This window comes from Pelodiscus sinensis, chromosome 13 (assembly GCF_049634645.1).
Source record: "Pelodiscus sinensis isolate JC-2024 chromosome 13, ASM4963464v1, whole genome shotgun sequence".
Taxonomy (NCBI): domain Eukaryota; kingdom Metazoa; phylum Chordata; order Testudines; family Trionychidae; genus Pelodiscus; species Pelodiscus sinensis.
The window spans coordinates 43,309,446-43,323,984 of record NC_134723.1 but is presented as its reverse complement, the minus strand read 5'-3'; the positions used below and the strand labels follow the sequence as shown (position 1 = coordinate 43,323,984).

The 14,539-nt window shown below is 45.8% G+C and overlaps 1 protein-coding gene across 2 annotated transcripts in view; it reads left to right on the top strand.

Moving 5' to 3' along the window:
• NRK (Nik related kinase) overlaps positions 1–14,539 on the top strand; it is a 144,386-nt gene that overhangs the window by 55,152 nt on the left and 74,695 nt on the right. For both annotated transcript variants that reach the window (XM_075941116.1, XM_075941115.1), the window contains exons 4-8: positions 3,629–3,754; positions 5,373–5,483; positions 7,910–8,000; positions 10,447–10,577; positions 13,518–13,572. In XM_075941116.1, the coding sequence (XP_075797231.1) occupies positions 3,629–3,754; positions 5,373–5,483; positions 7,910–8,000; positions 10,447–10,577; positions 13,518–13,572 (514 nt within the window). The remainder of the gene's footprint in view (positions 1–3,628; positions 3,755–5,372; positions 5,484–7,909; positions 8,001–10,446; positions 10,578–13,517; positions 13,573–14,539) is intronic.

Genomic DNA, 14,539 nt, shown 5'->3' with positions numbered 1-14,539 from the left:
CCTACCCCCTGGCCAATACCACTCCATGGACCCAACCTCCATGACTTGATCTCACTTCTCTTTAAACTCTGTTCTAGTTGTAGCCTTCACAGCCTCCTGCAGCAAGGAGTTCCACAGGTTGACTCTTTGCTTTGTGAAGAACAACTTTCTGTTACTAGTTTGAAGCCTGCTACCCATTCCTTTGCTTTGCTGTCCTCTAGTCCTTCTTTATGGGAACTAATGAAGAACTTTTCTGTGTGCACCCTCTCCACCCCACTCATGCTTTTAGAGACCTCTATCCTGTCCCCCCTCCGTCTCCTCTTTTCTAAGCTGAAAAGTCCCAGTCTCTTTAGCCTCTCTTCATATGGGACCTGTTCCCAACCCCTGATCATTTTAGTTGCCCTCCCCTCTCCCAGCCTCTCTCTTCCCCTCTCCCTCCTCCTTTTCCCAGTCTCCCCCAGTTTTGTTCAATAAAGACAGATTCCATTTTGGAAGACACGTTATCTTTATTTTGTACATCAAGAAGAGGGGCTAGGGAAGGGTAAGTGGAAGGAGGTGAGGGAGGAATGGGGTACGAGCTCCCAATGGGGAGGACTGGGCTGGCTCTGCGGGCTTCTGGGGGTGGAAGCTCTCCCGTAGCCCCCCAATTGCCCCCTCTCCCCAGATGGCAGCCTGCGGCAAGTGCAGCTGGGCTGATGGCCGAGTGGTGTGGTGTGCCCAGTGTGGGTAGTCTGGGCAATCCAAGCCAGGACTGCTTTGCAAGCGGGGCACCCCTGAGAACTGTCTGTCCGGGGTGGGGGTCGGGACCCTTTAAGCACAGCCCTCGGCTAGCCTGAGACAGCATCTCCACGCTCTAAGTCCTCATCTGATGCCCTGTCGGCACTGCTTCCGGCCATCCTTAACCCCGGTTCAGGGTCCACTTAATGTGGACATGCTAGTTCGAATTTGCAAAACACTAATTCGAACTAGTTTTTTAGTCTGGATCCGTTAGTTCGAATTAACGTTGTAGTGTAGACGTACCCTAATATATTTAGCTTCCCAACATCCATGCACCAGAGCGAGGAACTGTAAATCTATGTCTCCCAGCCCAGCACCTGTGCCCAGAATCACCTACGGCAGTGGGGGGCAGCCTGCGGGCCCGGGAGCCACACGTGGCCCATCGGGGTCCTCTGACTTCCCTCACCACCTACCATTTCCATCCCTAGGTCAGTACTGACTGGGATCTCAAAAGGAAGCAAAGCCTCTGCTGCCTACTTGCATCCTTGTGGATGCTCGGAAGGAGCTTTGCCATGGGCAGGGAGGGGCAGGACCATGTCTCCACCTGCGCCCGTTAGCCCACAGCGCTGGCCAGTTCCTCACTCTCGGTTGATTGTGGAAACTTCTCTTCCTTACTGCGACATGGCTCAGGATAGTGGCCAGGCATGGTGAGAGACGTCCGACCTTCCGGGGTAGTGCAGCAGGTGCTCTGTGTTTGCTGCCTGTGAGGAATTCTTCCTGAGTCGTCTAGACTTCCTTCTGGTGCCTGTGTAACCCAGGGGTGGGGAGTCACAAGGCCCTGCACCCCCATCCTCATTCAGCAGCGCATTTCCCCTTCAGCGAGCCCCGCCTCCGGCCTTTTTCCTGCGGCCCGGGCAAAAGCGTGTCCTGGTCACACTTCCCTGCCCAGGCTCAGGTTACAGAAGGCCTCAGCCATTGTGTAGTGGGGAAGGCTGCCGCATTGAAATTCCCATCACCATCTCACTACTGGGGCAGTGCCCAGGGAAACTGAGGCCCACATGTGAGGTTACCACAGGACAGTGAAAAATCACATGCAAGATAACAATGCGAGCAGAGCGAATACAACCCCCGCTTTGTCACAGCCTACAACAGCCTATGCCCAGCTCCTCTTCACCCTCCTTAGTTGCGTTATATTGTGCCCTATGCATGCTCAAATCCAGAGTTGAGGGTTCTCCCTTTCTTTTCTATTGCCAGTATGGGAGAGATGAAGTACTTGGGGTACTACATGCAGCTTGAGAGCCATGCATTCAGCAGAAGGGCTGCTTTCATACTTTAAACTTGATTTTGCTTGCAGTGAAGTTATTTTACACTCCTCATTTCCTCAAGCTTAAGACAATTATTTCTCTGTATTTATGGTCTGGCAAAATTTCTCTTCTGGATTAATGTCCCTGGGTAACCACATGGCCGCTCTGTGCCTGTTGGGAATGGTTTTCAGTATTTCAAACTTGGAGATGGCCCATTTCTAGGACTTTTTAAGGGGGTTTGATTCCAGCCTATCATTCCTCCAGGTCTGTCCCCCTTTCCCCACGTACAGCAGGTACAGAACAATGTCACCGTTTTTGTGAAGCATTCATGCTCACAGTTCATGGAATGCTTTCATGGCAATGCTGCTGGAAAATTGTGGGAAAGGACAGAAAAATGTCCTCTGAGTGCCAGCCATTTTTCTCTTCCAACGGACCATTTATTTTTTTCACCAGTGCTAACTGCCAGGATGTTTTGCAACAAAAGGTAAACTAATTATCAGCCTTGTTTGGTTCCATTTAGCTGATATGGACAGGCAGATCCTCAGCATCATGAGTGTGTAGTTGTGATGTTCCCATCATGGACAAGCAGGCAGCTAAATCCACATGCATTTAACTTGGAAGCACACCCCATCTCTTGAGAATGCTAAGACAGACCGCTGAGTCCATAACGAAGTCTGCCAGTCAGAGACAAAAACATCCCAGCTGGCGAGTTCTAAAGGAGCCTTGGATTCTCCAGTAGATCAGAGATTTCTATTCTTCAAGAAGGATAATCGCAGGGAGGATGCCGCTAGCTGCTACCAATTAAATCAATCCTAATTCGTTGCATTGGTTGTTGTTTGTGGAGTGGTAGCATGTCTCTGCCAGAGATCAGAACGCCATTGTGCTAGGGGCTGTACAAAGAAAGAACCAAAAGATGGCCTATGCCACAGTTTACAACCGAAGCATAAAACAAAGTACACCCGGTAAATACAACAGACAAACGGGAGCACATGGAGACAATACTCCTCAGCATGATAGGCAGTGATGTCTGCTCTCCAGTTCCCTGACTGCTATCCCGTTTTCTGTAGGCAATTCTGTAGTCAACTTGACTAATCCCAAGATGAGGAGAAAAGAACAGAGTTCTAATCTGGACAAGCCACTTCCCCTCTCTCGGTTTCAATTTCCCTAGCAGCAGTACAAGGAGGATATTCAATTCCTCGGGGATATCAGGAGCATGGATTTGCTGCTGTCTCTACTATGCTTTAAAATATGGAAAGCCCACTTTAAATATGAAATGTTTGTAGAAGTATTTTATTTTGCTCAGAAGGGGTTAATTTCTCCATGACTAAATTACTGTATCGGTAACCCACTGATGAGTGAGCCATAAGTCCCCATGAATTCTCAGTCCACACAAGATACGGGTTTGCTACAGCTGCAATTAGAACAGGTGTTGCTGTTTAGCTCAAGCTATAGCAGCTCGTGATTTAGGTATCGGGTTCAATCGCTAGTGGGGTGCTCTTCTTTCTTCTGTTTTTAAAGCTCGCTTCTGTGATTGTAGGAGGGCCTTGATGTCAAAGAACCCAGGGCTGTGTGAACAAAGCAACAGTCAGTGCATTGTTACCACTGTGTTCTGCTCTCTCTTGCTACAGAATGAGGAGGAAGAAATCAAACTGGAAATCAATATGTTAAAGAAATACTCTCATCACCGGAATATTGCAACGTATTACGGAGCATTTGTGAAGCAGAGTCCTGCAGGCCAGGATGACCAGCTGTGGGTAAGTGTTGAATCCCATCTGTGTTCATCGGATTTCCATAGGGGAGCAGATCTTCCTTGGGAGATCCGGTGTGCGTAGCTGTCAGTGAGACTCAGCTTTTGGCTTTGAGGACTGTTTCTGAGGGAGACTTTTGGCCTGTGTGTCTGCCCCACCTATGGTTGCGGTGTGAATTGAAGGGGCACAAGTGAGACTTGATACGTTTCATGGTGGCATGGTTCCTTTAAGACTGCTAGGTAGTCAAAACACAAAATAGTCGTGTAGATAAATGTCCTTTTTTCCAAAACACACAAATCCTTTTTTCCCCTATTGAAAATGTTAATTGAAAAACTATTCTTTTAAGTTTTGATTTTCCATTTTCCATTCCTTCCCCTCTTTTGTGCCTCCTCTTGTCGTTTTATTTTTTCTCCTTTTTCCAGTGGCAAAATGGAAAAAAGCAAAAAAGGGGAGTTAAAATGGAGACAAGAAGGGAAAATAAATACAGGCAGTCCCCGAGTTACGCGGATCCGACTTACGTCGGATCCGCAGTTACGAACGGGGCCGTCTCCCTGGTCTCCAGCAGACCAGGGAGAGGAAGCAAAGCGGCGCAGTCTGGGCTGTCCACTGCCCGCGTGTTCCGCCGCTTTGCTCCCCGTCCCCCTGGTCTGCAGACCAGGGAGGCGGGGAGCAAAGCAGAGTAAAGCCGCGGAGCCCAAGGGCAGCAGGACAGCCATGGCGTGTCTGGGCTGTCCCGCTGCCCCCGTGCTCCGCAGCTTTGCTCCGGACGCCTGTGGTACAGCAGCTGGGGCGCTGCCGGTTGGTCCCGTAGCGCCGCTCTGGGCGCTACTGGACCAACCCAGCAGCACCCCAGCTGCTCTGCCCCAGGCGTCCTGATTCAGCCGCTGCTGGTCAGTTTCAGCAGCGGGTGAATCAGGACGCCTGGGGCAGAGCAGCTTGGGTGCTGCTGGGTTGGTCCAGTAGCGCCGAGGAGCCCCAGTAGCCAGTAGCCCCAGCTGCTCTGCCCCAGGCGTCCCCAAGTCAGCTGCTGCTGAAACTGACCAGTGGCTGACTACAGGAAGCCCCTGGAATCAGCCGCTGATCAGTTTCAGCAGCAGCTGACTTGGGGACGCCTGGGGTTCTTAAGTTGAATCTGTATGTAAGTCAGAACTGGTGTCCAGATTCAGCCGCTGTTGAAACTGATCAGTTTCAGCAGCGGCTGAATCTGGACGCCAGTTCCAACTTACATACAGATTCAACTTAAGAACAAACCTACAGTCCCTATCTTGTATGTAACCCGGGGACTGCCTGTACCAAAAATATGCACTAAAAACATTTGTAGTGATTTTTTTCAAAATCTGTTCTTTCTGAAAACTTTGAAACAAAATAATATTCTAAATGTTCTCAAAATTCTTCCTCTGCCCTGCAATTTTCCAACCAGCTCTAGTAAGGAAAGACATGTAATAAGTGAGAAGCCAGGTTCATTGTTCAGAAAATGAACATTTGCTCCACATTTACAGTTCTTAGAGGTAGAGTACAGCACTGCACATTTATAGGTAAGCCTCACTCTGTAGACCAGAACTTGTACAGTGTATTTAAGTGGGAAGCTGTGTTGAGCGCATGTACTGTATTTGCCTCCCTGCAGTTGGTGATGGAATATTGTGGAGCTGGCTCTGTAACAGATTTGGTAAAGAAGACAAAAGGAAACTGTTTCAAGGAGGACTGGATTGCATATATCTGCAGAGAGGTTCTCAGGGTGAGTATTGCTAACAGGGTTTGTTCCTTGCTACTTTCATAAGAATGGCCATACTGGGTCAGACCAGAGGGAATGAACAGAATAGTAACCAATTGCATAGCTGAAGTCGACGTACCTTTTATATTTAATTTCTCTGGCATATCCAATGTAGGAGGTTGACGGGAGAAACTCTCCTGCTGAATTCTCTTACATTTCACAACCCTATACAGTACTAGGATTGATGGGGACCCCATCAGCATTTGATTAAACAGGTCCTTACTAGACCTGCTAAATCAACCCCCAAAAGATCAATCTCCATGTAAATATAGACAAGGCAAAAGTACACTATTATCCCCTGGATCTTCCTTGTCCACATGCTTGTTGACACCCTGAAAGAATTCTAGTAGATTTGTGAGGCATAATTTCCCTTTACAAAAAACATGTTGACTCTTTTCCCCTACTTGACAGTGAAGAGTTTCCTGTAGTAACTGTAAAACATGGCACCAGTGTGGCTTTAGTGTCAATAAAAGAGGATGACCCAAGTTACTTCCTGGGCCCAATTTTCATTCTTTGCCATTTTTCTCTCTTGGGGAGTACAGAACCCAAACCAATTTCTAACTGATTTTTGCAAGCCTAGTACCAATGGTTACACAGTAAGCCAGGTTAAAAACATGTGAGATCCAGTTGTTCTAATATCCAAGCATCTAATAACTACATTAGCAAGACATTGCTCTAACATCTTGCTGTGGAGTTTTGTGCTTTTCAAAATAACAGTTAGAGAAGCATTTATTATGGGGACTGCCCTTCAAATAGCCTATGTTAAAATAGTACATTAAGGCTTCCAAGGTCTGACGTCTATTGTTTGAGTAGTGGCAGATCAGGGTTGTCTGTTCAGTAGAATATCAAATAGCCCTTTTGGATGTGAGACTGCGCTGCAGCTATGAGTGAATGTCAAATCCACGAGTCACTGAGATCTTTGGTCTGCTCTGCTCTGCTCTGCTCTGCTCTGCTCTGCTCTGCTCTGCTCTGGAATTACTGTTTCCCAGGAGTGGGGTAGCTCCCCGATCACTTGGAAATCTTGTTGTCAAGGCCCTCAGCTTGCTATCGGTACCTTACTTTTCCACTATCTCTGTACTGCCTTCATGTGGGGTTGTGGAAGGCCACATTTTGAATGTAAAAACCTCCCATCCATCCAGTCAAATGGGTGTCTGTGAGACATCATGTAGGCAGGTGCTCACGCTTCTTGTGCAAACGCAGGTTTTCCGGAGAACGGGGGATGCCCATGTAAATTTGTTGACCTGGATGCCATTGTACTTCCACAGCCTTTGCATCCCCATAAGGGATGTAAAATCCCATTTAACCAGTTAACCGGTCAAATAAGTATACGTTAACCGCTTCACCGAGATCCTGAAGGCGGGGGTCTCCTCCAGCCTGGCCAGGCCTGCCTTGTGGCGGGCTGCTCTAGCCAGGCTGGGTTGAGCCCACCGAGGCAGGAGGCCTGCTTGGGCTGGGTCCAGCCTGCTGCACCTGGCCCACCTAGCTGTGCTGCGGGATGGTCAGCTTGGGCCGGGCTCGATCTGGACCCAGCCCGCTGGTTAGCGGATTACATCCCTAATCCCCATTAGAAAATCTGGCTTTACAAGTCCCCTTTACATTTAAATACTGCAGCTTAAGATGATAAATGCACACCTGAGTGCAGGGCAAATGGGAACCGCTGCACCCATTTCCCTAGGAAAGCTGAAGAAGAGCATGTGTGGAGAGTGACGTGTCGGCATGGGGAGCAAGGAAACTTTAGATTGTGTCAGAAGGCCCTTGTGTTTCTAGCCATTCCTATGAGAGAGGGCAAATGTTAGGGGAGGGGGAGCCTTTTGCTTCTTGTCTGCATTAGTTCAATATATTCCATTATTTCTAGCCTCATTTAACTACTATTTTGAAACTAAAAGTAGTCTCAGGTAGCGATGGGACCCTCAGTCCCTACAGGCCGTGGGAATCTGGCTCAATGCAGGATTTAATCCTTTGCGACCAGTCTCTTGTTCTCCGCACAGTCCATGCACAGCACTCGGCATGCTGCACAAACACTTTATTGTTCACAATCCAGTTTCCTTTTTTGTGTGCTTTTGATACATGCTGTAAATAGGCATCCCTCCGCTTCTGAAATTGCAATGTGCAGTTTGGGGTCCTCTCTTTTCTCTTGGCATCAAAGATGTTCTCCTGCTGTCAGGCATGCTGGAGTGAGAAGAAAATCAAGCCCCTGGTTGCTTTCTTCTGTTATTGCTAAAACTGTGTCAATGAACGTGTTGCTGCCAATCACAGCTAAAGAATTTTAGATGGTAAATTGTAGTCCCTTTTCTCCCTTAATATGGCCAGAAGAAAGCAAAAGAACTTCATAGAACAAAAAATTCCAAAGCTATAAAGAGAAATGCTAGAACAATGTTGTTTTCTTGTAGGGCTTGGCACACCTTCACGCTAATCACGTTATTCACCGAGATATTAAAGGACAGAACGTTCTCTTAACTGAAAATGCCGAAGTAAAACTAGGTAAGTTTTTCTCTCTTTTTATTTTATTTTTTTCTAGAAACCTGTTAGTTAAAGAGATGCTGAGGTTTCCATGTTAAGCTGGAAAGGACATTTAATAACCCAAGAGTAAAAACTATATTAAGTATAATTGTAAAGACTTACATTTATATGCTACCTTTCGTATAGAAGGATCCCACAGATCTTTACAGCCTCTATGGGTGCAACTTGCTGTCCTCATCTGAAATACACCCATCCCAGTAGAGTCAAATTCAGAACCTGTTTAATAGTCCCTGCGCATAAGTACCAAATTCACAATGTAGAAAGTTACCCTTGTCCTGTCTGCCCAGACAAGTTGGCCGAGGTACTGTCTGTTACTGGGCCAGCTTCTGCTGCTGAGAGAGATGAGCTTTTGAGCTTACACGGAGCTCTTCTTTGGCCAAAACACTTTAGAAAAATTAGCTTTGAGCAATAAACTCCACTAAGCCATCTTTCTAGTAGAAGGGGGCTAGGGAGCTTTAATGAGGCCTACATCCAGTTGGCTCCAGCTCCAGCCCTGGGGAAGCTGGTGGTTGCCATGTCTAAAAGTCACAGTGAGAAAGTCATTCTGCACCAAGAGTTTCCACCCAAGAGTGTTTGAGGGCCTTCTCATTTCCACATCCAAGGATATGTCATTATTGCCCATTGTTAGTTCTGTAAAGTAAACAATGTCCGTAGCTCAGAAAGCAAGTTAGGAATTTATTTTGAAGGACCTCACAGGCAACATTTAAAGAGAGCACATCAAACACAGGGCTTACTCACGTAGGATTTTCTTTTGTTTTTCTCTTTTTCATTGCAAACTCTCCCAGAGCTCAAAAATAAAATAAAAATGATCCTGTGTAGCTATTGGATGAGATTCTTAGCAGGTGGAAATCTGCTTCGCTCTGAGGCATGTGGAAGCTCTGAGTTATGTGGCGAAATCCTGGCTCTGCTGAAGTCAGTGGGAATTTTGCCACTGATTGCAGTAGAGGCGGGATTTCTCACGTGGGTTGGTATATTTTATTTTATTTTATTTTATTTTCCGTTTGGCATACGCTCCTGTTGTACTTCTTGAAATTAGCAAGGCCTTGTTTTGTTTTGTTTTGTTTGCTGCCTTGTTTCAATCCTAACAACGTAACTGGGTCTTTTCACCTATGAAAAAAATAAAGCGAGTACTCTGTATTTTATGTGAGCGGACAGCAATGAAACATTTCTTTAAAGTACAAAAGCAAAACGAAAATATTTCCAGAGAAATGTAGCTCAGCTGTGTCTAAAAGCCAGGAAGCTGGAAAACTTAGATTTCAGAGATCCCGTGTCACTCAACCACATGAGTTTTATATAAAAGACTTACAAAATTTCACATCCAACATGCAGAATTCACGATGTAAAGAATAGACCCCACCTGTTGTTAGATAAGCTTACAATAATTCCATGTTGCAGTATGGTTCTATGAGGCCTGTTTATCAATAGATGTACCAGATGTTGTATGCAAATAATTTGCTTAGCTGGAGTCGAGCATGAAAACCTGCTCATTGGTGTCATTGCTAATAATAGGGATGCACCCTGCCTAATCTTTTTTTCCTCTGTGGCTTACATTAATTGAGTACTACTGTAGCTATTCTGTGAGTAACATAGAGTAAACTTTATTAATACCCTCTTCCCAATTGATCACATATTGTGCAGGGTTTTTTTATTGATACAAACACATGCTTACTGACTGTGGGTCCTATTTATTATCTGCACAATGATATTTGACAATACAATTTAAAAAATCACGTTGAGATGCTACTGCCCATTATCCTAGAAGAGCACGGCCCAACTTATTCCTCCAAATGCATTTAACAGATGAATAAAATAGTGCACTCTTCCAGCACATTCTGAGATAGGAGTGCAGCAAAAAAGTCTGTGAAACCATTCAGAACAAAGCAATCCATTTCTGCAGCAAAGTGCTGACCTAGTATTACTGCTGGTTATTAAAACTGGATAAGAAGTCTCCCGGTCATACCTGAACATTTATTTGTGGGGTTTTTGTTTTAAATTAAAATACCATTTGAAAATCTTTACCTCTTTCCAGTGTGGTGCCTAGTCCAAGTATGTTAAAATTCCATAGTATCATAATATAAAGCACTTTGACAACAATGAAAAGCATTAGGTAAAAGTTCGGTGTTTATTGTTATCATGAGAACACATCTGTATAGTAGCCATTCTGGCAAACTTAGCATGGATTTTTGATCATGTTACTTTTACATTTTATTTTTGGCCTGTGATCTAGGTAGCAGACAGCAGTTAATTCGCAGCACCTCTGTTGCAAACTTTGTGTTAGGAGAGCTCAAATCGGTGATGCATTGCAACCCTGAAGTTTGCTTTCCAAGCAAAGGCCATAACCCATTAGACATTTTGTCATATTAATTCAGCACTTGGCTCATTACTTTGCACTTGCTTAACTTTGCAGTGGATTTTGGGGTAAGCGCTCAACTGGATAGGACGATTGGGAGAAGAAATACGTTCATTGGAACTCCTTATTGGATGGCGCCCGAAGTCATAGCTTGCGAGGAGAACCCAGACTCAACTTACGATTACAGAGTGAGTGTTGCTGGGAACTTAGACTGAATAGTAAAGTAAAGGAGGCTTTGCTATTGACATTCTTTTCAAGTACTTCACCAAAAGAGTTGAAAAAAAGGCGTCTCCCTCCCTTCAAACCACAATTGGGCAAAGAGCTGTATTTTTAATATGTGGTTTGTGACCAGAAAAATAAGAGGAGTTTCAATATGAATTTTTCTTTGTGAGCCGTTAACGTCTGATATGAAGGCAAAGAGGTTTCAAATGAAATATACAAACGTATCCCTTTTTCTCTCAAAACAAGAAAAAGTTGCTGACTATGGCTAGGGTGGAAAGGCCTGAAAAGGCTGATTAAGAAGCTGTGTATCATGAACATGGCCTCTTACCTCTGTGATAGCAAATTATTTTCCTTGATGCTTATTGCACAGTCCCTGGGTAATTTTACAGTAATATCGCATGTATAATTATTAGTTTAGAACAACAAAAAACTCCTCACTTCAGAACAGATCATTAACTACGCACTGCAATCACACTCTGGGGTGAATAAGTTGGAGTGAATATTTGGGCTTTATCCTTTATAACTATTCTGTTGTTTTCCTCTCAACTCATTCGTATCCCTGTATAACCAAGAGCCAAATATCCTCTTCAGAGACACCAAAGACATAAAGTATTTGTTATTCTTCTGAGGCCAGCTGAGCACGCTGCAATTTGGATACCAAATAATAGCTATCAGGAAATTCTCTGGCTGCCCCCCATACTATTATAATATGCTGATTTGGCTCTAAAGAGGCGCATGATATTGTTTGCCCACCACTGGCTGAATTGCTTACACCACTGTCGTCACGTAGATATCTGTGCATGCCACACAGGAAGCCTTCTTTGGAAATTGTCCTGAGTGACTGGTATCTGTAAAAACTTAAAAAGCAATAAATAGTCTGGTAGCACTTTAAAGACTAACAAAACATGTAGATGGTATCTGTGAGTCCTTGTGTTGGACTAGTTGCCTCCTTTTGTGTAGCTGGTCCTTATAACAGCTGTGTAACACAAGGGTGATTCAGATTACAGCTGTTACTCCTGATGTGGCCTATTCAAAGCTCATACTATTACCTCTGTTTTTTATTGAGTCAAAGGGTATGATTCGGATTGACTCTGCTTTGCCACGGTTGAAAAATGGCCTTTTACCCATTTAAAGGCATCTTCGCATGAGAGAGACTCTTGGACTTTTTTTTTTCATACTATTTAATCCTTATCCCAGAGACTCAAGAAGTTTATCTGCTGGCTGCCGTCTGTGCTCTCAATTCTATTCCCATTGAGTCGGTTTTCTGCTGATCGCTGAAGGGGTTCCCCAGTTTGTGTGGCTGAATAACTTATGCTGTTCCTCTGCTGCCCCCATGGCCCTGGCTCCAGCCAGATTTCACAGACTGAAGGCCAGCGCTGATGAGCTGGGGGTTTCCAAAGTGCTGATTCAGACAGTGGTGTTCTTCAGCAGGGGAGGCAGGGGCAAGTATTTATAAACATCGCTGATACGGCGAGTGAAAAGCAGGAAGCTGTTCTGCTATGCGCATGACTTCTCACGGGTCCTCCTCTGAAAAAAAACCAAATGCGCCCCACCCAAAATGCAGCCCTTCTTACCTTGCTAGCCTGATTAGGGATGTCAGCGAGTTAACCGGTAAGCATCATTCTTACCGGGTGATGCTTACCAGTTACTGGTGAACTGGCAGCCCAGCTGGACTGGAGCACACCCCCTCCCGATGCAGGTTGGGGGGCTGCTCCAGCCTAGTTAAGCGCAGTGCACCAGTGGGGCCCATCACCCGTGGGATCCCATTTAACTGTTAACCGGTGAACCGTAACGTTTAACCGGTTAACTGATTAACCAGGATTTTATATCCCTACACGTGATTTCTCTATACACGCCTACACATCAGCCATAGCTTATCTGAAGCTTAGGTGCACGTCCCATCACCACCAGAGACTGACTGTACTATGTGGGTGGCCATTCGTTTAGCAATTTTTCTGAAGGGCCTCCCTTTTCTTGCTTTCTGTCATGGGTTAAGTGAGGCAGGACCTGATCCTGAACCCTCTCCGGTGCTGCTGAAATTCAGAGTTGCCCTCCGGATCCAACCCTCAGTCTGCAATGCAACGCACTGTGGGTTGGTGTGGCACGGCGTGCATCGTGAAGCGTTGGCCTAGGGCCAAATCAGACATCAGTAGCTGTCTGCGAAGGACTTTTGCTCCACGTCTCCAAGGATTTGCCTTCTGCCTGCATTTTGTCGCATTTTCTGCATAACAAAGTGCTGTAAGAGTTCAGGGTGTCTCTCTTTTATTCAGTAATCATCAAGATGGCCCATAAATGTATTTGGAGAAATGTATCTGCCTGGGTACATACACCCGCAAAAGAGAGAAGTGTTGCACCTCACTACCAGTGGAAGCCTGGTGCCATCCTAAAAGTCCGTAGTACTACTCCTGATTTACAGCTTTGTGATCCAAATTTGGCCTTTCTGCACTGGGTTTATGATGCTGTGTGATATTTATAAAGGAGATTCCAGTCTGACCTAACGGAACTAAGTTTATAATTCTGTCTAAATCTGAATGCTTAGTTCTACTTTTCTTCCTACTGGCTGGTAACTTCTTCATGGACTGGCCTGGCTGCAGTCTCCCTCCAGCCAGCAGTGGGGGAAAACAGTAGCTGGCCCAGTGGGGTCTCACCTGTGCACCTTCTCCGTAACCAAGGAGAGACTCTGGACCGGGGCTTCACATTCTAAATTTTGGAACTTTCGAATGACAAATCAGCTGTTCCCAGCTGCTTGGGAAATGGAACGCTTCCGACCATTAGCACATTTCCTACAACCCAGCTGGGAATGGGAGGGAAGATTAGGGTGTCGCCCTCAAGAAAGGGAACTCTAATGCGCATTATGGTTCTTTTAACCCTACAAGTGACATTGTTCACGGTTTCTTTCCCTACAGAGTGACTTGTGGTCTCTGGGAATCACAGCTATAGAAATGGCAGAAGGAGCTCCTCGTAAGTGATTGGATATTGTCCTTTGTTAAATAGCTAGCCTAAACTTCATGGACACATTCTGTCCTGCTAGGTGAAATTATCTCATGCTTGCCGATGACATGTAGGCTGGATTCAGTTCGGACTGCCCCTTTTCAAATCGTTAGTGATTGACTCGTTTCCTGTCCATGTTCTTTGATCACCCTTTGTTCTTTTGATTCTCTCCTCCTTTTTTCATTCCTTGCCTGCCTTGGGGAAGATAGGGAAGCCAAATGCTTTCTTCTAGAGCAGAGGTCAGTGATCCATGCACATGGATATAGATGAGCAAGAGTGATTAAAGCTACAGTATAAAAGTGGGACAGTTTTAGTTCTGGGACTTCTCTAGAGAAAAACGTCCCTTAAAAATGATGAGGGGTTCCCCTTCATCCTATAGGTCCAGATGCAGGATTCCTACAGGGGATAGGCGCCAGTGTCAAAGAAGAGCGAGACACCTTCACAGTATCTCAGTGGGCTCATCCACCTTGTTGGCCTTTCCATCAAGGACCCATCAATTCTCCATCGCACTGCGCCTCGGGCAGTCATGCAAAGTGAAAAGGCCACTGAAACGAAGCCCAGTCAGATGTGACTGGGAGTGTTTCGCTCCCAGCTGCACTGGCAGAAGTGGCTGTAGGAGAGGCCGTGTCGTGGAGAATGGGGCTACGTAGGGGTATAATTTTGGTCTGGGATTAGTGCCTTGCCCACTCCTGAGTTTCACAGTAATTACACCATTCCCTAACCCTAACCCCCCCCCCCCACACACACACACACCTGAACAATTTTTGAGATCTGTGGAGTGAAATCTCTCCCCCACCCCAGCAGAACAGCAAAAATACTCCAGCCCCACTTCAGTCACAATTCCGATTAGCGTCCAACATCTCCCCTCCCTTGCCATTTTCTTGCCCCTCTAGACACTCCTGCAGCCACATGGCATCACAGCAGCCCGTCCACATGC